Source organism: Phoxinus phoxinus (assembly GCF_949152265.1).
Source record: "Phoxinus phoxinus genome assembly, chromosome: 14".
Taxonomy (NCBI): domain Eukaryota; kingdom Metazoa; phylum Chordata; class Actinopteri; order Cypriniformes; family Leuciscidae; genus Phoxinus; species Phoxinus phoxinus.
This window is the reverse complement of record NC_136889.1, coordinates 13,208,648-13,235,989: the sequence shown is the minus strand read 5'-3', so window position 1 is coordinate 13,235,989 and position 27,342 is coordinate 13,208,648. Positions and strand designations below refer to the sequence as shown.

The following is a 27,342-nucleotide window of genomic DNA, read 5'->3' as shown; positions in this document are numbered from 1 at the left end:
CGGACAAAATGGCTATCTCCAATTTCGATTTAGGCCAGAAAAATTTTCTGCTATGTCGAATTTTGTCCGAAACCTACTTTTGCAAACTAGTCCTAGGTTTTTCACCAGATCGGAACCAAACCAGTCTAGGACATTTCTCTGGACTCTCTAGATCAATAAATATCGAAAAAAAAGTTGAACTTTTGCATTTGGGTGGCTGTAACAGGGTCATTTAGAAAAGGGAGGCGTGGCAAAATACACTAAAAAGCCTATAAATCCCATATGAAAATTCAGAACTTCACCAAAATTGATGAGCATATGTGTCAGAACATGGTGAGGAAGCATGCAGAGTTTCATGGAGATCGGACCATAGGTGGCGCTGTAACTGGCAAAAAGCCTTCAATCTTATTAGGGGTTCAAGCATGAAATGCTGAAACCCTATTGTAATTAAGGATTCGTAAAACGCATCGTGCAGGCCAAACCGTAAGGCCTAGAGACGTGAAACCTGGCCAGATGGTAGGCCTCAATTTGGGGACAACCTATCAGAGTATGACCCCGAATGGCCCATAGGTGGCGCTACAGCAACCAAAAGTTCAAAATTGATCATAGCTCTTAGACCGTTTGTCCCAGGATCAAGTGCCCCAAATCGTTGGAATCCTTGGCTCAAGGCGGACAAAATGGCCATCTCCGATTTCGATTTAGGCCAGAAAAAATTTCTGCTATGTCGAATTTTGTCCAAAACCTACTTTTGCGAACTAGTCCCTGGTTTTTCGCCCGACCGGAGCCAAACCAGTCTAGGACATTTCTCTGGACTCTCTCGATCAATAGTTTTTGAAAAAAAGTAGAATTTTTGCATTTGGTTGGCTATAACAGGGTCATTTGGAAAATGGGCGGGGCAAAATACAGTCAAAAGCCTATAAATCCTAAACAAAAACTCAGAACATCACGAAAATCGCTGAGCATATGTGTCATGACATGGTGAACAAGCGTGCCGAGTTTCATGCAGATCGGACCATAGGTGGCACTATAAATGGCAAAAAGGTTCCCTTATTATTAGGGGCCAAGCACTGAAGGTGCGGGCACCTATTGTATCTGTTCCCGTACCAAAAATAATTCTTCTTCTTCTTCCGCTCTGGGAGTCTATGGCAGCCCATAGAACCGATCGCGGGAAAGTTGTAATGGTTTGACATTCGGATAGAGGACAGTCCCAACATTAAATACACCAATTTTGGTGTGTCTAAGTCATTCCCTCTAGCGCCACCAACTGTCCAAAGTTTCACTCATGTTTATTCTAATAACTTTTGAACCACAAGGGCTAGAAACAAAATTCTTTTTTCCTCTGATTCCTGACCTCGTGACGATTCGATTGCACCCAATGACGTCATTTTGCGCCATGAAAAGTTTTCCGCCATTTTGAATTTTCCGAAAAAGCTACTTTTTCGAACTCCTCCTAGGCCGTTGCTCCAATTTCCATGAAAATTGAATCAGATCATCTACAGACCATGCCGACAAAAAGTTATGGAATTCAAGTTGATTCGAATTACCGTTCTCGAATACCGCGCAAATAAATTTTACGTAGCGCTTGCAAAAACAGACGTAAGGCCGTATCTCCACAACGCTTTATCGGATTCAGACCAAATTTGGTACATGTCATCACAAGCATGACCTGAGGCTACATGCTGCGTTTCGGCGCAGCGCCACCTACTGGTCCGGAGATATGAAGAATTTATATTTTTGCTTATAACTTCTGAACGGTTTGTCCAAAAATCACAAAAGTGGTCTCGTTAGATTCAGGGCATCGTGCTGAGTCGACTGATATCCAATTTTCCCATATCGGCCATTTTGGCTGTCGGCCATTTTGAATTATGTGCTAAAATGCTGTATTTTATGAACGCATGAACGTATCGTTACGAAACTCAGTATGGGTCATCAGTACAACGCCCTAAAAGTACTCAAAAATTTATGAGACAGCGCCACCTTTTGGTCAAAAGTTATAATGAAATTTCCAAAAATGCTAATAACTTTTGAATAAATTTGCCTATAGTAATGACACTGATCTCAATAGATTCCTTGGGTTATGCTGAAAACATAGATACCAATTTTGCCATAGTCAGCCAAACTTCCTGTCCGCCATCTTTATTTTCTTTTAAAACCTACTTTTTCAAACTCCTCCTAGACCGAACGTCCGATTTTCACCAAAATTGGATCGTGTCATCTCCAGACCGTGCCGAGTAAAAGTTATGGATTTCGTGTCGATAGACAAAACCGTTTTCGTATACCGCAGTGGCAAAGTTGAGGCATGATGCCAAAATGACTATTCAGGCTTTAATATATGCAATGCCTTGACATATTGACACAAAACTTTGTATGTGTCATTGTCACTTCACTCTGACCACATCACATTAGTTTCGTAACTGCGCCACCTATTGGTCGAAAGTGATAATCATATTTTTAGTTATTGTATGTGATTTTTCAACCATTTTGCCAAAATTCATCTTTAATTAGGGGCCAAGCACTGAAGGTGCGGGCACCTATTGTATCTGTTCCCGTTCTTATTTAGGGGCCAAGCACTGAAGGTGCGGGCACCTATTGTATCTGTTCCCGTTCTTATTCTTCTTTTTCTTTTTCTTTTTCTTTTTCTTCCGACTGGGCGTCTATGGCAGCCTATAGAACCGTTTGCGGGAAACTTATACAAATTGGCACAGTGATAGAGGACAGCCTGAACTATCACCATAGCAAATTTGGAGTCTCCAACTCATTCCCTCTAGCGCCACCAGCTGTCCAAAGTTTCACTCATGTTTATGCTAATAACTTTTGAACCACAAGGGCTAGAAACAAAATTCTTTTTTCCTCTGATTCCTGAGCTCATGACGATTCGACTGCACCCTATGACGTCATTTTCCGTCATAATAGTTTTCCCGCCATTTTGAATTTTCCGAAAAACCTATTTTTTCGAACTCCTCCTAGGCCGTTGCTCCGAATTTCACGAAAAATGAACCAGATCACCTCCAGACCTTGACGACCAAAAGTTATGGAATTCAAGTTGATTCGAATTACCGTTCTCGAATACCGCTCAAATAAATTTTACGTAGCGCTTGCAAAAACCGACGTAAGGCCGTATCTCCACAACGCTTTATCGGATTCAGACCAAATTTGGTACATGTTATCACAAGCATGACTTGAGGCTACATGCTGCGTTTCGGCGCAGCGCCACCTACTGGTCCGGAGATATGAAGAATTTATGTTTTTGCTTATAACTTCTGAACGGTTTGTCCAAAAATCACAAAAGTGGTCTCGTTAGATTCAGGGCGTCGTGCTGAGTTGACTGATATCCAATTTTCCCATATCGGCCATTTTGGCTTTCGGCCATTTTGAATTATGTGCTAAAATGCTGTATTTTATGAACGCTTGAACGTATCATTACGAAACTCAGTATGAGTCATCAGTACAACGCCCTAAAGGTACTCAAAAATTTATGAGACAGCGCCACCTTTTGGTCAAAAGTTATAATGAAATTTCCAAAAATGCTAATAACTTTTGAATAAATTTGCCTATAGTAATGACACTGATCTTAATAGATTCCTTGGGTTATGCTGAAAACATAGATACCAATTTTGCCATAGTCAGCCAAACTTCCTGTCCGCCATCTTTATTTTCTTTTAAAACCTACTTTTGCGAACTCCTCCTAGACCGAACGTCCGATTTTCACCAAAATCGGATCGTGTCATCTCCAGACCGTGCCGAGTAAAAGTTATGGATTTCGTGTCGATAGACAAAACCGTTTTCGTATACCGCAGTGGCAAAGTTGAGGCATGATGCCAAAATGACTATTCAGGCTTTATATCTGCAATGCCTTGACAGATTGACACCAAACTTTGTATGTGTCATTGTCACTTCACTCTGACCACATCACATCAGTTTCGTAACTGCGCCACCTACTGGTCGAAAGTGATAATCATATTTTTAGTTAATGTATGTGATTTTTCAACCATTTTGCCAAAATTCATCTTTAAATGTCTTCAATTGCTCCTTGCTGCAGTTGGCCTCACACTCCCAGCCACTTTGGCATGTCTTGTCGTCTTGCTTGCGCTTGGCCCCGGTGATTGCTGCTTGCAGCTATATTTCTTTTTCTTTTTTTTCTTCCGACTGGGCGTCTATGGCAGCCTATAGAACCGTTTGCGGGAAACTTATGAAAATTGGCACAGTGATAGAGGACAGCCTGCATTATCACCATAGCAAATTTGGAGTCTCCAACTCATTCCCTCTAGCGCCACCAGCTGTCCAAAGTTTCACTCATGTTTATGCTAATAACTTTTGAACCACAAGGGCTAGAAACAAAATTCTTTTTTCCTCTGATTCCTGAGCTCATGACGATTCGATTGCACCATATGACGTCATTTTCCGTCATAATAGTTTTCCCGCCATTTTGAATTTTCCGAAAAACTTACTTTTTCGAACTCCTCCTAGGCCGTTGCTCCGAATTTCACGAAAAATAAACCAGATCATCTCCAGACCTTGACAACCAAAAGTTATGGAATTCAAGTTGATTCGAATTACCGTTCTCGAATACCGCGCAAATAAATTTTACGTAGCGCTTGCGAAAACAGACGTAAGGCCGTATCTCCACAACGCTTTATCGGATTCAGACCAAATTTGGTACATGTCATCACAAGCATGACCTGAGGCTACATGCTGCGTTTCGGCGCAGCACCATCTACTGGTCCGGAGATATGAAGAATTTATGTTTTTGCTTATAACTTCTGAACGGTTTGTCCAAAAATCACAAAAGTGGTCTCGTTAGATTCAGGGCGTCGTGCTGAGTTGACTGATATCCAATTTTCCCATATCGGCCATTTTGGCTGTCGGCCATTTTGAATTATGTGCTAAAATGCTGTATTTTATGAACGCATGAACGTATTGTTACGAAACTCAGTATGAGTCATCAGTACAACGCCCTTAAGGTACTCAAAAATTTATGAGACAGCGCCACCTTTTGGTCAAAAGTTATAATGAAATTTCCAAAAATGCTAATAACTTTTGAATAAATTTGCCTATAGTAATGACACTGGTCTCAATAGATTCCTTGGGTTATGCTGAAAACATAGATACCAATTTTGCCATAGTCAGCCAAACTTCCTGTCCGCCATCTTTATTTTCTTTTAAAACCTACTTTTTCGAACTCCTCCTAGACCGAACGTCCGATTTTCACCAAAATCGGATCGTGTCATCTCCAGACCGTGCCGAGTAAAAGTTATGGATTTCGTGTCGATAGACGAAACCGTTTTTGTATACCGCAGTGGCAAAGTTGAGGCATGATGCCAAAATGACTATTCAGGCTTTATATCTGCAATGCCTTGACATATTGACACCAAACTTTGTATGTGTCATTGTCACTTCACTCTGACCACATCACATCAGTTTCGTAACTGCGCCACCTATTGGTCGTAAGTAATAATCATATTTTTAGTTATTGTATGTGATTTTTCAACCATTTTGCCAAAATTCATCTTCAAATGTCTTTAATTGCTCCTTGCTGCAGTTTGTCTCACACTTTCAGCCATGTAGGCATATCTCGTCGTCTGCTTTTGCGCTTGGCCCCGTAATGGCTGCTTGCAGCTATATTACTACTTATTTTTGATCAAATAAATGTAAGCCTTGTTGAGCATAATCTCTGAGAGAGAGAGAGAGAAATATTTCAATTTGTTTATTTTGTGAAGGTAAAGCAGTTTAAAGCTCTACAGTGCTCTGTTTTTCCATAAAGGTTTTGATGAGCATAAGTTCAACCATTATCTCATTGAGGTTATGTATAAAATAACACTCTAAATATGAAGCGCAGTTTAAATATTTCATCCGTTGTGCAGAACAGTGTGATGGCTGTTAAGGTAATATCCGCCTGTTTGTCATCTTCACTCCATTAATATCTGAGATTCGAATGAGAGTCTCTGTGATGGTAAACAATGCAGCAGCATGTTTAATTGCTGCTATAACTGGAGAAATTAAAATGTGCACAGGATATTGGGAACAATAATAAATCGGGCAGCTTTGTGAACTTGAATTACTTAACAACATTAGTCTGCCCAGCTTGGGTTTAATTGGGCATTTTAATTGAAACCGGGGAGCGGTTGTGTTCGGTTGATCACTTGTAAGTGGAGAAGAGACAGGCTTTGTGCATTTAGTTCTGGCATGTAGTTTGCATAAATTGTTCTTGCACTTCTGGGATTGAACACTCTGTGTTAGTTGAAAATGTTTTCTAGGAACTGTGCCGTACTGTTTCTGAGTTTTGTGTCACACCTGAATGTTGGATATTATGATTGTCATAGATGGATGATGCAAAATTAAGAGGCTCTTCTCAGCATGGTAAACTATCTTTCAGCTTGGCAGATTTTTTTTTTTTTTTGTCATCTACATGCCATCTCGTCAAGGCTGGTCATCAGAGTGAGTCTGCCAGACAGTTGGACAGCTGGTGGGATGGGTTTTATTTCGGCAGAATGTTCTCTGAGAAAAGTCATTTGAATTATTATTCGGTAAGCTCTTGTCCGACCGAAGCAGTGAACAGACACAGCTAGTAAACAATCTCTCTCCTGCCAGTACATTGAAGCTCTATAAGCTTGCGCATTAATCCATCCTGGCTAATGAAAACATATGCTGCCTGCACATTTTCTTTTTGATGGCTTTCGGGATGGCCACGCTGGAAGAAAATGAAATGTGTCAATCTTCATATTCTCGCTGACTCCATAAATCAGGCCTGGAACGAGTCTTTTATGATACTCGAAATCATTTCCAGAGAGACTCTCTGAAATCAATTGCCTGGTTGAAAGTCCTTTACCAGGCATCACCTAGTGTAGCTCTGAAGGACCATTTTAGTAGAGCTGCCATTGACCAGCAATTGTTACAGGTGAATATTTCCAAAGGTTAGAATGCATTAATTTCGTTGTCTTTTTTTTTTTTTTTTTTTCACTTTTTTTATGTGAGCTAAAAGATGACTGGACTTTTTCTAACTTTAGCTCTAAACCATTTTTATACTTTTTTCTATACTTTTTATGTTTTTGTGCACATATTGGCAAGATAATGTTATTTAGCAGGCTAACATACAGCGGATAAGATTCTTTCAATATAGAAACATCAGTAAAATTGTTAATCTACAAGCCATACATGTATGTAGTTACATTTTAGAGGGTACTATGCACGTGATGTCACTGTCAGTCGGAGTGACTGCGGTTATGCCCACTGAGTGGCAGCATTCATTTTCAGCGTGAATGCTGCGAAAAACACAAAGTGCATCTAAAAGGGGAAAGAGCTTTGAGATTGACTGTACAAATAGATTTGACTAAAAATCTGAGGTATATTTTTACAGACTGCCGAAAGCTACAAAAAAGAGAAGCAAATGGATCGCTGCAAATCACAGAAACAGCTGGACTCCAGGCAGCAGTTATCATATTTGTGTCAATATGTTGACAAAACTTTACAAGTTTTAGGGCTGGACGATATATAACAATATATACAGTATATAACATTTATGTAGGTAATCACCTGTAAATAGACCTACCTATATTGTGTATATATATAAAGCATTCAAGGGCAAATTTGCTTTATGGATTTCCCTGGCGTCGAAATCGGGCACATATAAATGTCAGGAAACATGATTTCTGGCTGCATGTCAATATCCATGGATCACTGGATCCTTGGTAAGTTGTAAGGAACGCTATATTGAGTCTAACCTTTAGTTTAAACTGATAATCGTTTGTTTTACTCGCGTTTTCGCAGTTTCCCTTATTAAATCCAGTCATGCAGCAGGCCCTTATGCCACTCAGTCCGGCTGAAGGGACGCGTTCCGGCGGGAAAGGGACGTCACTGCATACCCTCTATATCTTAAATGTCCAGCCTTTAGTAGCTTTCTTTTGTTATTGCAGTTGGTCCAGTTTCTTTTTCTCCTGATTGTTATCCTTTCTCTCTATTCTGTATCTAATACAAAAGGCCTATAAATAGCTCTGTAAATGAATTTGATCTGTGTCTCGATGGTAGACATTGCAATTTTAGTGTTTGTTCCTCATGTTTCTTTGACTTATTATGACTCGTCCTTTGGATGAGATGCAAAACCGAGGTCCTGACTCTCTGTGGTCATTAAAAATCCCATGACACTTCTCGTAAAGAGTAGGGGTGTAACCCTGGTGTCCTGGCCACATTCCACCCATTGGCCATTGCCAATCATGGCCTCCTAATAAACCCCATCCATTGAATTGGCTCTATCACTCTCTCTCCTCTCTCCACCTGTATCTGGTGTGTGGTGAGCGCACTGGCGCCGTTGTACTGTGGCTGCCGTCGCATCATCCAAGTGGATGCTCACACTGGTGGTGTTGAGGAGAGAGACCCCCTGATATGATTGTAAAGCACTTTGGGTGTACAGTAGTACATATGAAAGCACTATATAAATGTCTCATTCTATTCTATTAAAAAAACTGCTGAAACTTGGTTTTGTCTGAAAGTTTCAAAGGTTCCCCTGGCAGGTAAGCGGCAACTTGCCAATTACAATTTAAAAGCCATGGGTCATGTTCGATTTTCAAAAAAGCGATCACCAGCCAGCAAAACGTGGTGAAGTACAAAGGTAGTCATGTAGAGTTAATTGTGTCCATGACGAACAAACAGAACGTCTGGCATGGGAATCCGTTCTTAATCAAAGCTGAGCTGCGGCTTATGGTCCGACATTTAAAGCGCTATTTCCATCAAAGTCAATGTAATTCCCTCTCGTTGTTCAAAAGTCATCATGGATGAAGCAGCTCGCTTGGCAAATTTTCAACACTTTGAAAATAAGACCTCTAATATAATGAGACTGTCCATTGACGCAAATTATTATTAGCCTGAGCCTTATAAAGCATGTTAAAGACTTCCCCATCTCACTAATTCTTTTTCTGTCATATTGGTAATGAGGTTTGGTATAAATCTTTTTGACTTTCTCGCTGTTCCTATGATTTATTTTTTGTGTGATTTTTCAAGGCTCAATAATATGGTTTTGTTTAGTTTTTTGCTGGTCAGACCAGTAGGTCTGTTATATAGTTTTACCAACAATTAGTGAATAGGTGGAATGAATCAAATGTAAATGAATGAAAGTAATGAAAATGCACTTTAGCTGGCAAATGATGTCATACTCTGCAGCACTTTTAACCCTCTAGCTGACCCTCTTCTTCTTTCAACAAAACCTCACCTACGTTAGCCAGTTAACATTATCTTGGTGATATTTAAATACATAAAACACGCAGACATTCTCAACAAATGTACGATGTAGTCACATTCCAGCACTAGCCTGGGCAAGTAACTGTTCCATCAACGTGCCTGAAGATCTCTTACAATAGACATTGGCCGTCCATATTCTTGAGTTTTGCTTCTTTAAAAAGTTTCACATTTGGTGCTTGTACTCCAGAAAATTTTAAAATATTTGGTAATTAGTAATGTTCTCTGCATGTTTTCTAGATTTAATCACTAGCCAAGTTTGCTGACTTGGTCATGTCAGTGTTCCTTTTCTCATTAAGCAGAGCTAGTTTTAATTATGAATCTAAAAATATCATAAGTTTCCTCTGCTGTCTGATCTTGTGTGTTTACCTTGATTTGCAGGAATCCTAAAACTGAACTTTATCCAAATCATTAGTTTTAGACTGAAACAACAGGCTGTCTGTCTTTCACTGAAACAGTGGGAAGTTTCACTAAGGAAGTTTCACATCTTAAAAATAGATACTGGCAATTTGGGGAATGCAAAAATCTTTCATCGTTAGAAGTGTTTGTGAGAGGAAACTGACACAAGTGTTTTAGTTATTTGAAAGTTAATATATATTGTGGGTTCATCCAAAAGTTATTACTTTAATTAATTTGGCACGTTAATGCATTTTTAATTAACTCTATTTAAATAATTTGGAAAGGAATCAAATGCGTTCTAAAACCTCTTTTCCTCTTAATATAGTTTTTTTTGTCTTTATAAAACAAAGAGAAACTATACACAAACCGAAGACTGCTGGATGAATTAAATTCTGTCAGACAGAATGGGATTAACTTTTTTTTTGCTCATTCAGGCTCTCATGCGGGTTGCTTTTTGCTGATATACACTACTGTTCAAAAGTTTGGGGTCAGTAAGATTAAAAAAAAAAAAAAAATCTGTTTCTAATAAATGTTATTATTTTGCCACAACAGAATCTAAGTATATTACAATATAAACCGGATATGTTAAATTGTAATACTATTTTTGCAATATATTCATATTTTTCCTGCATTCAAAATATTTTGGCGGACACCAAAATGAATCTTTGTTCAGCCAAAGATTGATTTAATCCCTTAATGTGACGAAACCTGCCGCTCTGAAGTACAGGGACCCGCTAATAACCAGCTGCTTTAAAATGCTCCCTTGAATGTTTGTGTGAGCAGTCTGTGAAAAGTGTCAATGGTTTCTATTTGCAACGTGTCTTTGCAGTGTTGAGCTTTGTAGCCAATCACAGACATTTGTTGAACGTGTGAAATTGAATGCAGTAGCCAATAAGATGTTTAATTAGTCAGAATCTGCTCAACACTGCTTTTTGTTTTTGTTCAGCGCGAGTTCTGCATGCTCGCGATTCCTTTTATTATAACCAACGACGTTTCTTGATGTAAGAGATTCAACCTCGCGTTGAAATTGACAGCTTCAGTGATCATAATGGCGGCGATCTTTGCTCGCTTTCTGTATAAAATTTGCATTTACATTAGATGAAATTAAAACAGATCATTTCTCACACAGCTTGTCAGATAGGTTTTCAGCCTGCTTTCTCTTTCGACTATCAACCATAAAGGTCATTGATTTTGACCAATTTCTGTTGGTCAAAATTGCAGTGCAACTATTGTATTTACTAATTGCATTACTATTGTTAATTGTATTTACTGTAACACAATAATGTATACCTTTGACAGAAGTGATCCGATTGAAAATGGCCTCCAAAGATATCACTTTTTAGCAGTTTTTCCACAGCGAGTGACTCCAGGTTCTTGTTTAAGTTTGTGAAGTGTTTCTTTTATCACCAGGTTTTAATATAATACCTTGTCGCTAGGCATCACACTCTTTTAGAAACCAAAGCTTGACCTAATTGAGTGTCACCAAGGTAGAGTAGAAAAACACAGGCACTTTCACTCTGCCTACCAACAATTCAATTGAAGCTGTCAATCTAGAGGCTAATTTTAGCCATTCGACTGTAGCTGGCGTGTCTGGTTAGGGCTGTGGAGGTGCCGATGGATGGATGGACACATGCTGAAAACATGGCAATGTCGAACTTTCAATCATGCTGAGTCCTCCCGTAACAGAAAGGCTATCTCGAACAGTTTGAAGGTTTTGTTTTTCGCTTGTCCTCTTGGGTGATTAATGAGCAAGCATGGCTGTTGTGTGTCCAGACGAAGGGCTGATGCATTCCTCGCTTCATTATCTGATCAATCCGGAAGCGACTCTGATAACAACTAGAGTCAATAAAGCTTTGGGGATTGGCTCTGATTTACCTTTTCTCTTTTTTTGGGGGGGCAATAGAGGTTCACACCAGTGAGTATCTGTTTCGCTCTGAATAGACCAATATTTCACTGTATCTTAATTAAGGCAAGTATTTGAAATGCAATGAAATAATTCCCTCATGGAAATTAATCAGTTGGCTTGTAAATTCACTTAAATTATATATGCAGATAATGCTGTCTGCTAGTGCATTAAGCAGTAAATTATAACAAGACTGTTAATGGATGGATAAGTGCATTTGAATGATTTTGAAAGGATCCAACTTAAGTGCAAATCAGCATCCTTGTGTACATATATGTGTATCTATGCACACACAAAAGACATTGCTGGACTATACATGGAGTGCAGTGCAGATATAAAGTGTGTGTGTGTGTCTGTATGTTACTTGTAACATTAAGTACTCTGGTCAAAGCCCTGTCAGCGCTTCAGATACGGGAGTGAATAATGATGCCACCAAGTTCTACAGATGGTCAGGTGTGTAACTAATAATATAGTAAAAATCTTATCAGAAACTGAGTGGCCAGCGGGAGAATTCCCGGTGGGCAGCTCATAAATTGGGCCGGTAGTACCACCTCTACATAAAGGCTGTTTCACCAAGACGCTGAAAGCACAAGTAATCGTTCATTTTCAATGAGACACCGCAGCAAATCGCAGGCGAAGACCGTGCAAGCGGTGCTCGTACACCAGCAATACCCTCGCTTGCGCGTGCACAGCTCTTCCTAGCGATTATAAATATTATTATTATTAGGTATATATATTACACACACCGTAAGATGAACCACCTGACTTCTCTTCCACTTTGTCTCTATACTTCACATACAGTACACAGAAAATGCATGGTACATTGCATGACCGATACTAAAGAACTACCGGTAATCTGCTAAATTAACTTTGTTTAAAGCGTAGCATAAACTGATGCTCTGCTTTAAATACAGTGTCTGTATGTCATCACTTGGCAGAGAGTGTGCATACTCGAGAGAAAAGGTGAATCCGCATCGGCCTATCTACCATGTACAGAACAGATAATAGTTGTAAAATACAGTTTAGGTGCTAGTTTTATATATTATGTTCTTTTTTTTGTTTAACGAAAAACATTTTGAATGATCGGTTTTTAAAAGTATATAACATTTTTGTGAGGCAATCAATCCTCCCTCCCAAATAATAATAATAGAAAAGCCATCAAGACAATGTCAGTTTTTATGACATTGTCAAAATGTCAAAAGTCTAAGCCATATTGATGTCTAATATTAATTTTAATGTATTTCACTTTTTAATTAGTATCTGCTGTTTTTCAGCTATGGTGAAATTATTATTATTATTATTATTATTATTATTTTAACATTTTAAATGAGGTGCTAAGAATTAACAACCCCTAATGAAAATAACTTTATTGTATTTTCAAATATTCCCTTTTTCAATAGTACCGATACATAGTAAATATACTAAAAAATGTTTTACCATCTTTAAATCTATTACAAATATATTAGCATCATGCTTTTACCTATTTTAACACACTTTAAACTAATTTAGTATATTTTAGAAAAATATACTTGAAGTGAAAATTCTATATTAAAATCTATATTATTTGACGTTTATAACCGGCAGTGCCGGTGCTAAGCTATATTTTGGTTAAGCTATAGCCCTAGCAAGCCCCGTTCTAGCGCCGCCACTGTTTCGATTTCATATAAATGCTGTTCCTTTGAACTTTCTTTTCATTTATGAATCCTAATAAAATTACCACAGTTTCCACAAAATATTAAGCAGCACAACTGTTTTAAACATTAATAATAATAATAATTTCTTGAGCAGCAAATCAGCATATTAAAATGATTTCTGAAAGATCATGTGACCCTGAAGACTGAAGTAATGATGCTGAAAATTCAGCTTTTGCCAACAGACCACTTCCAAAAACCTTAAAATCTTGTGCCGTTTTCTGCTGGTTCGTGCAGCAATTATTCGTTTTGCAGGTAAAAGTGTGCACTGCCCGTCTGGAACACCAGCCAAATAACATTGATGAGAAACTAAGAAGGTTTTGCATTGTACAACTGCATCAAACTGGAAAGGCAGCACTTGTATAAAGTTAGACTGGCTTTTTCCACCAAGCATCATGAGGCATTGTGGAGGAAATGTGTAATTGAAAACACATCAAGTTCTATATTTTTAATTCTTTCACGTTCTACCCACAAGTTCGCTGTCCAGTGGGGCTCTGCTGTTGATTTATGATTGTGTAATGCCAGGCTGGAGATCTCTCCCACTCTGAGCTGTGCCAAACGTCCTGATGAATGCTGGAGGAGAGAGATGACCTCCTCGTGGGATCCAGATAACAAGATTGATTTGGGTTCCTTGTCAGCAAGTCTTGTCTTGTATGTAATGATGTGAGCGCTCCATGCATTTATCAAAGCTCCACTTGTAGTCTTCCGTGTCTCCCTTCTCGCTTAAATGCAGAACAGGGAGCACTTTAAGTAGTTTCCCATCTTTAGGGAAGAATGGAGCCTTCAGGCATGTTTTGTACAAACAGATCCACAGTGCAAAAGCAATAATTATTTTATAAATATCTCTGGTGCACAGGTGTCAGTCTCGTATCACAGATGTTATGAGAAGCACACGTTGACAATTAACAGGATTTTATTTGTGTGATGTATTTAATGTTCCATTGGAAATGAGGGAATGTTTTAAAATGATCCGCCTATTTTATGTTTGTGCCATTATACTGTATAATGTGCCTTGAATTATGAAAGGGGGTCATCATTAGATGAAAATGGTCATGTGTGAATTATTAATTTTTTTATGGACTGGACTAACATTTAAGTTTTTTATTGCATCATTTGCATGCATTTTACTGATAGTTTCTCTATTTAATCCTTTAGATGATCTTAATCTGATGCATGATGGATGGTTAAAGAATGAAGTGGCAGCAAAAGTACAGAGTTGGGTCTTTCTCTTTTTGTGGAGGTGAAATGTTTCCAAGAAGAACGCTTCACACACTCTGTGCGCCCCTCAACACCACCCACTTGTGAAATGCGGTTGTCGCTTCAATTTTCCAATTTTCCTCTCACAAAAAGCCAGGGCTTCTGAAAGGCACTTGAATATAAATATTTTAGGGTTGTAATTATTTGAGGGGGGACGCATTGATGTTTAAATATTAAAGGCTTCATCTCTCAGTATGCTGTGACAGTATTTAGATGGGCTCTCAAACTATCTTATTGCACATACGTCAGTTACAGCATCAGATTATTGCTCAAGTATGAATGGGTAATTGTATTTTTGCTTTTTTATTAGCATCTTTATTTCTGGTTTGATGCTGGATCTACATGCTTGACATTATTTACACTTCAATGAAGGATTTTGCCTTTTGTTGATGATAGGATAGGTCATGTAATTTAGTTTTTTTTTTCTCTCTCACTCATATTGATGGATTCAGCCAAGAAGATTGCTTTAAGAATTGTATATATTTTTTGTATTATCTTTCTGCCATTTCAGAATAAGTCATAGGAATTTCATTATAGATGAAATTACTGTTTACCAAAAAGTGCTGCTTGTGTGATATTGCAATATCATTTTACGAACTCTGAATTTGCAAACGACGCAATTGAATTTCTAAAGAGCAAATGCAGTGCTAAATATTATGTAAATGTATCGGCAGTAAAGGGCATATAGCAAGTATGCTGGTTGTTTTTACTTGTAAAAACATATATATATATATATATATATATATATACACACAAACAAGTAAAAACAACCAGCATACTTGCTATATGCCCTTTACTACTGCGGATACATTTTGATATTTTGTTTTTCCGCAATGTATATTGCAATTTGAAAACTATTTCCCCAGGTGACTTGAATAGCTCTAGTTGTAAAGAATGAATCATTCAAGGGTGATTTTGTAGGGTAGTGCATCTGCATAGAAACAAATTCACAAATTACAAGCATAGATAAATACAATAGAACAAAGATACAATTTAAATAAACAGTGCTTTGTTTTTTTCAGGTAAATCTAACTGTATTCAGGTACAGACATTGAATAATCAAATGTAAAATAACACTGGATAGTCTTCACTGAATAAATAAAATATAATTGATTAATCTTTGTTAAAGCAGCAAAAGTCATTTTCTCTTTCTCTTTTGTTTTCAATTAACATTGGTGACAAACAGCTTTGGGTATATTAAAGGGAATAAAATGTTTGATGAAAGGAGGAAAAAAAACATTTCAATGCAGAGTATAAGAAGAACACTAGATAAGCATGGTCTTCATGTTGGGACACTTTGCCGAATGCCACTCTTGACCAAGAAGAACACAAAAGCGTGACTTGAATATGCTAAAATCTGTTTGGATAGACCTGTGGGGTTCTGGACGAATGTTTTATGGAGTGATGTGACCAAACTGCAACTTTTTGGACCCATGGATCAGCAGTATGTCTGGTGCAAAAAGGCAAAGCTTCTGTGCAAAAGAACACCATCTCTATGGTCAAACATGGAGGCGGTCCAGTCTGTTATGAAATTTATTGTTTTATTGGAGTCAAAAAGATTAAGAACCACTGCTCTAACTTCCTTCACTTCAGCCTCTCTTTTTTTCCATAAGTGAACATGTCAGATCATGGCATCATGGGAAATGTAAAATTGACCTCCAGTGAGACATAACCTTTGAGTTTGCTCAGTCTGTTCATTCCTCAAGTAACTCATGGCTCTGGTCACACATTGAGTCAATGCCACTGAACTGCACAGTGTAAGAAGGCTGGAATTGGATCACTGTTTGAGTAGAGTGAGTGAATTGGGACCATCTGGGTTCAACATAAATGTAATATATGATAACAGAAAGGGGGCCATGTTCTTGGTGCAGCAGTATTTCCTGCACCAAGTTTTGTGAAACTGATGGGTAGGCCTTGGTCCCTCTTAGAAGAAGATTTTGTAAATTTGTAAGTAGAATTCGTAAATCTGGTGCACTTTGAAAGTTAAAAATTAAGAGGTCCAACCCATATTCAGTGTGAAAATTGAACAAAGAAAAAGTGCATTGACTTGTACCTGAACTTTAAAGGAGACTCAAACCTCTTTATAGTGTCTCAGTCTACATTACACTGCATAATACTAATAATAATAATAGCAAAAATTAATGTTATATTTTTACTCTGCCAGTAATAGCCATATATTGTACAATAAAAGTTTAATTTATTTTTGTGAGTAGTTTTTTCCTAATTTTTATACATGCAAGAAATCAATCCGTGAGCTTTTATTTTGACGGAAACAGTCAATCTTTAATTGTGGCGGAATACAAGTTTACAAACGCGTCTCATTACAAATCTGGTGAAATGCTGTAATCGTCAACTATGATCTGTGAACTCAGATCATGTCTTTTGAAAATTCACACAATTCACACACATCCCTCAAGCGAGCAAGCTCTGATTTGCCTCAGATTTCAGGCTTTTGTCATCGATCTCCATTAACTATCGAAATTTCTCGTTACGATTTTTTACCCCGTATGTCTTTTTCTTTTATTAGTGCAAGTCAATCGATTCAAAAATTAACTAATCAATCGCACGTTTTTCTGTAATAAATCGTGATTAATTGCACTGAACATTTAAAGTTTTTAATATATTGTAATGCTTTCACGTTCAATCCCCAAAACAATGTAGAAACAACATAGACAGTATATTTTAAATACTTGTTTAATGGCATCCTTTTACTAAGCACTGAATGAAGGCCAGTATCACTGATATCAGTACTGATACTGATGTCTCTATTAAATAGATTTTTTTATTTCCTAAATTGTATCCATTAATTATAGACATTCAACATTACAGTGTAATTGAAAGATTAAATTTTTGAAATTTAATAGGCTTTAAAAAATATAACAACTTTTAATTTAAGTGAACTTAAAACAATCTTCCAATAAACCATGTAATAAATGTCGAATTTAGCTGTGCTTTTAATATATCAGGGCTCAATGCTAAGGTCTTTTTCTACTGGACCATATATAAGAGAAATGACCCCTTGATTTGAGTGTTCAGATGGCAGTGCTGCTCTCTTTACAAAATGTGAAAGTTTTAAAAACCTTGAAGTGTCAACAAAGTATCTTTTGTGTTGAAATACTCTGGATCCTTTTTGGAAAGTCAGTCAGTGATCTATGCGGACCAAAGGAAAGTAAATGATCCAGCACCATGCATCAATTCACAGCAGTCAGCCGGCTTTGCGGTCTGCCAAGTTTTAACGCCAACTCTGCAACTCTGCCACTGTCCCTGAGCTCCAGTGAATTTGCATCGAATGACATTTTGCTGTAACGCTAACAAGAGAAGCCGGTGTTTTCAATCAATCAGCTTGTGAAAGGCTCTTGAAGTCAGCACATGTATTCTATTGAAAGTGCCTGAGATTATTGTGCTTACACAGCAAGTGTGATGCTGGTCACCAAGGTTACCACTGAATTATATCTGCGTCTGTCTCAAGGACCCTGCGAAGCTTATTAAGATATACAGCTTGTAATTTTGGAGCTTGCCTTTTGGGTTAAAAGTTTCCTTGCTCATTTAAACCAACTCATTTAATGAACTCATTGTAAAGTAATTCTTTAAAAAAAAAAGCCTTTAATGGTCGTTCTTTGGAGGCATTGTGGGTTTCCAGTGTTTGTGTAGTTTTATTTCTTGTAGGCCTTTTTTAACAGAATGGAGAAGCAGAGGGCAAAATCCTCAGCTCACCTGTCAGTCCTTAAAGCAAAATTCTCATCCAAATGCTGTTAGATCTCGACAGGTATGAGTGAGCTCTCCGCAACACGTATTAAGCTGGATTTCAATCAGGGCTCTGAACCGGTTCAAGGAACTTTCAAAAACTGGAAAGGAACGAAATTTTAACAGGAACATAAAAATGAAAACCAAATCAAGTTTTTATGCTCTGAACAGAAACGCTTATTTGAAATGACCCTTAAGTGGTTAATAATGTTATTTTATCGTTCTGTTTAAGAAATTAATTTGGCAGTCAACCAATCATGAATTCAGATAGTACGGCCTATGCAAATGTGACGTCCAAAATGAGTGAAATGCCCACGTTCAGCTGTCAAGTCATGCAATGCAAGTCGCAAGACAATGTGTTCGCATTACCTGTGGATCGCAGGAGTTTATCCAAGGATATGTTTCCATGACCGGTCCTATCCAGCTCGTTTTGAAACGTAGATCCGCTACTATTCAGGAATAATAATAAAAAACACCTTGATTAAAAAGATTAAACACTTTGTTGTCAAAGTTAGTATTGTGGCTTTATGTATGGTCAGACTCTTGCGTCTATCGTTATATTATTAACATTATTCCAAAATCAAGCTCAAATGGAGTTACAAGATTTTCAACCGCAAATGTTTTGGGATTGAATGTTAGAAAGCAAAAATGTCACTTCTTAGGTAAACAAATCTTATTACATTTAGTAATTTAGTATTGTAATAATTAAAAAAATTAGAACGGAAAGATAGAAAGATTCAACCATTATTTATTTTATTTATTATTAAATATCATTTATTTATTATTTATAACCATCATTATTATAATTTAATTAAAGCGGGAAAAGTCACAGCATAAAGGTGCGATCACACTAGTGAAAAAACAAAAGGTTAATTTTCTGTTGTCAATATATATGAAGCTCAGCTCAGGCGCTTTCAATCCATACGGCAATTGAACCGTAATTGAATAACCTGCGCTGGGAAATTTTTCAACTTCACGTGAAAATTCCTGATTGGTTGAAGTAGATTTCTATTGAAATGACTGGAATGCACCCATGAAAATTTGCTAAATATTGGTAAATGAGAATGTACCTAAAAAAGTGCAGGGACTAAAACAACTTCTGTATTTTCTCAAATGCATTTTAAAGTAAAAAACAGCTACAACATTATATTTTAATATAAGTTACATTTAAGTTACAATGCTTAATTTTTTTTATATTATATTTTGTTAATCTCTTTTAAGCTGTCTCGTGTTAGACATGCATCCTTCATCTCTGTATCTTTGCTGGTCAGATTCCTCTCAGTGGTTCCAGTTAATCTTGTCAGTTTGGGTATTGCTGATTGCTTATCAAGATGCGGATGTCTCCATCAACAAAGGGGAGAGGACTTTTGCAGCCTCGCTCCAGACTATGCTAATCCAACACTCAATTTGGCCTATCTGGGGATTTATAAAAGCAACAGTGGGCTTTCTGATTTATGGCTTTACACTGATCCATCTTCAGGAACATGCGGAAAGGTCTGCTCAATATGTTATCATCGAATCCAAACATTTAAAGCTCGTAGCGTGGTTGTTCAGGATTTAAGCAGCTTGCACAGAGTAGCCTGCCCGTTCCCATAAATGTTATTGTTGTTGCAGGTTTATGGGTTTTGAGAGGTTTGTCTTCTCCAAGGTCTTTGACTCTTTCAGCCGTGCCACATAAAGACGTTTAGGACATGAAAATTAAGCCATTTTCTCATGTGATGAACCATGTGATTCTTTCATAAAGTTTGCTCTGAGTTTCTACTCTCAGTAATGTATTTTTGTAAGCTGCTTATAAAATTGTATGAAATGGCAGTCGTCCAATTTCTCCCCTTTAAACCCAAAGCAGAGTTTAGTATGAGGACAAAATCAAATGCTTTTTGTGTATATATTAGGGGTGTAAAGATTCTCTGTAAAAAAAAATCTGAAGGCGCATCTAAAGTATGGTTTGTTGACAAACAAAAACAACACTTTAAGACATACAGAGTTCCTCTAATGCAGTGGCTCTCAACCTTTTTTTTCACTGGGCTGCACAATGGTCCAAGTGCAAGTCTCACGGGCTGCATATCATTCACATATGATGTCACCAAGGTAAACCAATCAGATTTAATGTTATGGTATTAGCAGATAATATTATTATTATACCTAGATGTTGCATAATATTATTATAGCTAGTTGGCCGCATTCGAGCCGCGCGTTCGGCAATGCTGTTATTAGACAAAGTATATTAAACAAACACATGGAATTCACATGTCTTTTGACATTATATGTTCTGCATATGGCAAGTACTTTACTACAGAGCAAACAGACTGCCCATCTCGCTCATTGACAGAAAACTGATTCTTCCATTCTTCCAGTAAAGTTACTCTCCTACCTTCGCTTCTAATGTTACATCTCTTCTTGTTTGAATGTGTTCCTTCATTGATATGTTTCTCATTTTGTTTTTCTCCTTTAACACATAAAAAAAAAAAGATTGCTACTGAAAGGTGAGACTACTGTCCAATCAACTATTAGTATGTCAATTTGTTGCTGACATCAGTTCCTCGTGTTGGTTTGTTGCCGATCAGCATGTCAAGCGAAGGAGACAAGCCGCTGATAGAGCTCCTGCCTGCATCGTATACATTTTATTTTATTTATATATATTATTCATATTTATTCCAAAAACAAGAGAGCCAACAATATATCAATAACTGATTTTGTTGATCAGTGCATGCTTTTTCTTGTGAGCTAAAATAAACACTTATTCAGTATGTTTAAGCCTGTGACAATCTCATCCGTAATCTTTACCTCGACAAAACCTGCTCAGTATATCAGTATGTGTTGTACACACTGCTAATCTTGTTAAATTGGCCTCTTGCGCTCATGATGCTGTGCGGTGACTGTACCTTCACTCCACTATAGATCTCCAGACTCCTTACGCATAGAGAAGCTGTTGGCGCTTTTGCTAACAAGCAAAATCCAGTGAGTAGCCAGTCCTCAGAGAGTCCAGCAAGCCTCCGTAGGAACTCAATGCCAATTAGCCGCATCGTCTTCTCGCCATTTTGCGTAGCCTCTAGCAGTGTGCACAAGTGCGATCCAGGAGATAAAGTCCCTGCATAGCTTGCCCCTCAATTATGTCTTGTATGTTTCATCACAGTTGAATCACCATCTGGACCAGTCCGTTCATTTAGCTTTTCCTGTCTGGACAATTTCACATTTTCCTTTGCCAGCTCATATGTCAGTACGACATGTTCAGAGAGGAGGCTTGTTTTGATTTGAAATAACTCTTTATATTTGTATTGGTGAAAGTCAATTGATTTTGCGGTTGTGATACTAATTTTGATTTAACAATACTTCTACTTATTAGAGATGCTTTACCGATTTCGATATTCAATATTTTTTCTATATTTTTTGCTGATATTTAATATTTTTTCTATATTTTTTGCTGATATTTAATCATATCAGTTAATACAGTTCATTGTTAAACTAATATTGATTTTCATTAGATAAAGTTGCGGTTAGTTAGGTTTTATTTTAAGTCGTGATATAACAAGAAAAACACTTTTGTTATCATGAGAAAACAAGAAAGAAAAATAATTATAATCCATGGCCTCTTAGGGCTTTTCTCAGAATTGCAAGTTTATATCTCACCATTCTGATTTTATAATTTGCAATTGTGTGCCAGACTAAGAATTGTGAGATTTAAACGTGCAATTCTGAGAAAAAAAAGTTATTTTTAAATTCACAATTGTGACTTAACACTCAATTGTGACTTTATATGATGTAATTGTAAATTTATAACTCGCAATTGCTGGTTTATATCACACAATTCTGTGAAAGTTTACCTTTTTATTTTTTTTATTCCATGGCGGAAACAAGCTTCCATACTGAAGTGACACCAGCTCAAGTAAATTAATTTTGCCTATCAAGCTTAAAGCTTCAAGTTGGCATGTTTGATAAGTTTCTTTCAGCAGCCTGTCAGATGGTGATGTTGTATCCAGACATAAATGTTACAGATATACTGTTTCGGTATGAAAGGACACACTGTACTGTATTTGCTCAGCTGGAGTTTGTTGTAAGGATGTCCTTGCATTGCTTGCTTTGACCTGATGGGGGAGTTGTCTTTCCAGTTGTCCCGCATTTGTCTCAGCAGGCATATTTTATTGCGACATCTGTTCCCTAGTAATGTGTCAAGCAACCATCATGATAATCAGTTAAAAAGGAAGTTTCACCATACTCTCCACAAAGTGTTTAATTTGTAAACATTGTGTTTCTGATCTTGAGAGTCAAGTAACTGAAAATTAACAATTTAGGTTCTCGGTTTAAAGGGACTAACATGATTTGTTTTTTTCTTTGAAATGATGTCCTGATTTCCTTGTAATGGTTATAAGAATTCCATTCGAAGAAGATGGAGATGCTTCAGTTATCTCTCTGTGGAGGAATGTCTGCTTTTTCCCTTTTGTCATAGAATAAATCTGTATCCGGACTAGTATAGCAACACCATAACAAATTACGTGTTTAATCCAGACAGAAAGATGGTAAGCATATGTTTAGTCTGTTTCCTTTTAGTCCAAAGAAAATTCATAAACCATACGTTAGTCATCTCCGTTCATTATGGCCTCATTATTCATGTAATTGTGTAAATGGAAGTGTACATGGAATTGTTTTGCATATCTATTATAGTTATTTTTCCCCATAATAAAATAATGCTAAATTTTGTATTTATTAATTTACACATTTTGTGTGTACATTCTGTGTGGAAAAGCATTTAGTAAATTATCAGAATTTCTTATATTAGTACTTTAGCACCAAGCTAATACTAAAGGTAAAATATAACCTATTGGTTAGGGCTAAAAAAATATATTTGTTGTTTTGTTGAACTATATTACATTAAGTTCAAAGCCCACTGTCACAAATAATTTTAAGTGACAGTTTAATAAGTAGATGGGTAATTGTGTTAAATAATCATGATCTCAGATTTAATCAAAGTAATCGTGACGTAATCAAGCAGCCCTACTATTGGTCATACATATTATTGACTGACAGGTGGCTTTCGATCTTTCAAACACTCATGTGTATTGTGTATATGTTTTTTCTCTAATGCAGCTGTGTGTGAATAGTCAAATGTGCCTTTGGTGAAATATTAATGTAAACAGTCTTATGTGAATGTAAACTGGCTGGACAAAAACATTTCAAAATATCATATCTGTTCAAACCTTACATTGTGAATTCAACTGAACAGCCTGCTCCTAAGACTTGCTAACAGACCTGTTAATTAATTTTTCTTATGTTTTTGTTCTTTATTACTGACTGTTTACCTGAATAATTACTGTAACAAATGAATGCAATAACATTTAACGGGGAACTACTTAAAGGCTACACGCCAGTGTTACTTGCATTTGTTAACATTTAAATAAATATTTGACTTTATATACAGGAATGAGTTCAGTAGTAGGTAGTGTGTTCCACAGTGACATGTTCTGGAATATGATTTGAAGAGAAGATGTATAGTTCATATGAACTTTAGGATACAGTATTGGTTGCACTGCATGTATATTAGCAGTAAGTAAAAGTTTTAATATGCTTGCCTTTCTTTGCACATGGCATTGCTTTTCATTGCAGTAGTAAAGTGATGGGTATGACCTTGTGAAAATCACATCAGGCTCCAATCTAGCGTTCTATCAGTGTCTTATATACCTGACAGGCTCAACTAAAAGTGATTGTCATGCTCAGGAATGGACAGAAGAGATCTGGCTCAGGGCCACTGCCACCATGTTTCTCATCTCTCTATTGGCTCTCTGCAGCGCTGTACACTGACCCTCAGCACGGCGGCCCTCTACGCCACTTTCCTGCTTCTGACTTCTATTTCCTGCCAATTATCTGGATCACCAACATGGCTGTTGTGGCGTAATGACTGTGCCTCGTTCTCTCCGCCATTAGTGAGCTGTCGTGGCCGATGTGTGTTTCTGTAATGGCTTCTCATGGCCATGGAGGACAGAGACTAGACATTACTGGGAATGTCTCATTAAATGAGCATGAAATTGAAAGCTGCTTCCCATCTGACAAAGAGTTTGCACTGAGCTTTTATCTCCAATGATATGTGTTTTGGATTTCACTTGATAATACAATAGCACAAAATTATTGTTTTATCGAGTTTGTATGTTCAATCGATTTGATTTTCAGAAGTGTCAGAATTGCCCAGAAAAGGCAAAAAATAAATGCATAAATAACGGAGTACTTTCCTGGCTGTTTCGTGATATTTTTGTCAAATTCTGGCTTTTGGAATAAGTCACCCAATACTGATAAGGATTTTTTTTTTTTTTTACTGGCCCTGCCAACATTTGCAGTGTCCCCACTAGAGATGAAACAGAACATTTCATATCACCATTATATTGACCAAAATGATCATGGATATCAATATCACGGAATTGTTGTTCTGGAAATGTTCAAAAAGTACTGATACTCACTCACTGAAATAATTTCACCAAGTAGCAATGTAGTTTATGTAGCAAATCAACAAACCACAAATAAAATGAGCAACACTGGATTTTTTGTTTGCATAACCATTAAAATAACAACATTAACAGCAATGGACAAATTTTAAACAAACAAAAATTGTTTGGGTGACTTGCAACATGTTAGGGTACTACCGGTACATGCTCAAAGATTTGACAAAGTTTTTATAAATGATAAACCTCACATTTCAGCCTTTTAAATATTTTTAAATAAATAAATCACAATTATAAATTATAGGCATTTTATCTGCTCCATACGCAATTCTACATAGGCTACCATTTTATCCGAAATGTTGAGATTTTTAGCATTTCATATACCATTTTAAATTTACTACAAAAATTTGGTCTGATTTTCACATTGGTCTGAACAAAAATGGCAAACAAGCTGAATGAAAATGTAAATCCACTCTCTGACAGTAGGTGGCACTTATGGAACTGCAGAAGTAGAGCTGTTTTCCTGGTAACCTCTGTGAACATAGAATCGCTTATAAACACTATTTTATTAGGCATTACACTGAGAGAATGAAAAGTGAAGTGACGTGAAGGCCAAGTATGGCAGCCCATGCTCGGAGTTTGTTCTCTGCATTTAACCCATCCAAGTTAGTTCACACCTTTAGGAGTATTGAGTAGTGAACACACACTCTGAGCAATGGGAAGCTAGGTGCCTTGCTCAAAGGCACCTCAGTCGTGTTCAACTAAAAAATTGTGGTTTTGCAGTACCAGTACATAAATAGTTAATCACTCAAAAAAAGATAATTGCAAATGGTCAAGCTACCTTCATTGGCCTACTTGAGAAGGATTACCCACATGACAGTTCTGAAAACCCTGTAAGTCTTGGCACTCTTTATTTGAGCTTTTTTTTCCTCTTTTTTTTTTTTTTCTTTTTTTTCTTTTCTCTACACTGCTGAGCTTTTATCCTTTTTATTCCTCTAAGAATCCATGAATGTCGTCATTTGATACATTTGTTTTAATGAAACAGTGTTGTGGAGTTGGATGGTGGATGATTTAGTTTTAAAGGTTGTGTGTCTGTGGTCATTGGACTGGAACATTTGCTGCCTACGCTGCAGTTTCACTGCAGTCTCGATAGCTTGATCATCCTCAGACCTCCACGTCTCTTCATCATTGTCTCCGTTTTGCTTCAGTTAACCGATATCCTGCCACTTTAGCGGCAAAGTTGATTTATTATCTTGTAGTAGACATGTTTAAAAACATTATTTACTGAAAAAAAAAACTCAGATTTGTTTTGAGACAATTTCAACTACTAAAGAAGACTTTTTTTTGTGTGTGTGTGTGTTCATTCGGTTTGGAAGTACCGTAAAAAAAATGTATGTATCTTTTGGGCATCTAAAAGTATTTTTGGTCATTGGGTACTTTTTATTACCCTAGGAATATTATGTGTTATGCTGTTTGGATAAATTCATAGGTCATGCTCCAGTTATTGACTTTTTTTTCATTTACTTTACTGTACCGCTGTAAAATTACTTTAAACTCTGACCCTTAATTTATTTTTAATGAATTTTTTTTCTTGTAGATGACTGCACGGTCCTTGCCAGCGGTACAGTCTGATGAACGACTCCAGCCTCTTTTGAGCCACCTCAGGTAATTGACGTCTCTTCTTACATAAAACTATATTCTTTATGGCATTGTGATTTAATACAGCTGCAATTTAAGGCATTAACTTTGCACACATCCACATGGGGCTTTTCTTTTTTGTTTCTTTGAAAAATTATTTCATTGAAAACATTCACACAGTTGTTTTGCAATTTCCTTGGCCTACTGAGGACAAATCAAACGGTCCACTCAAGGCCAGCCGGTACCCAAAGTGACTCCAACTGCTTTTCTTTATCTCTTGTTCGTTTCCATTCAGTCTATTTCATTAATGGTCTTGGTACAGTCCCGTTATGATGCACCAAGTGTTTTCCACAAGTGAACCTGGGCTTGCATTTTGGCTGCAGCCAAGTGGGGTAAACAATGTAGATAAAAGCTGGTCCTCTCCGTTATTGGCCACGTCGCCTGCATGGACAACAGTGTCCCTCCACTTGCTCGCATGAAGGGAAACAATGGCAGCATTCCCAGCAGTCAATTCATTTGCTTTTTGATGGACTCTGAATGAGAGCATTTAATTGGATGTGTCTTTAGAGGCGACAGTTGTGGCTGCGGAGGATTGGCTAGTAGACTCTTTTACTTTTTGTCAGCACTGGGCAGGCCAGATAAGAGGGTGTGAAGGGCCGGCGTGGAGCTGAACAGTGAGGGAATGTGCAAAGAGCAGGACCTGGAAATGATTAATTATTCATATCATTACACACAGCCTCAGTGGATGAGGCACTGTTTGGTAGGACCAGTTTTGGTTCCTTGCCACTGTCGCCTTTGTCTTTTGGCTTGCTTAGTTGGGGATACTTAATATTCAACAATGTTATTGATCTGCCTGCATTGACACCATTATATGAGAACTGAACTGAGCTGGACGATGACATCACTGTTTTCTCCAGAGCTATATATATAAATGAACTAAAATTATTAAAATGAACCATCACTAAACTGATTATGACGCTATTTTCTTTTAGATGTACTGTACAGCAGAAACAAACTTTGTTGCATTATTTTCCTGTTATCACTGTAAAGCTGCTTTGAAACAATCTGTATTGTAAAAAGC

The 27,342-nt window shown here is 37.3% G+C and overlaps 1 protein-coding gene across 1 annotated transcript in view; it reads left to right on the top strand.

Annotated features, from left to right (window-relative positions):
• prim2 (DNA primase subunit 2) overlaps window positions 1-27,342 on the top strand; it is a 75,612-nt gene that overhangs the window by 18,180 nt on the left and 30,090 nt on the right. The window contains exon 8 of the mRNA XM_079634284.1: window positions 26,221-26,288. Within this exon, the coding sequence (XP_079490410.1) occupies window positions 26,221-26,288 (68 nt within the window). The remainder of the gene's footprint in view (window positions 1-26,220; window positions 26,289-27,342) is intronic.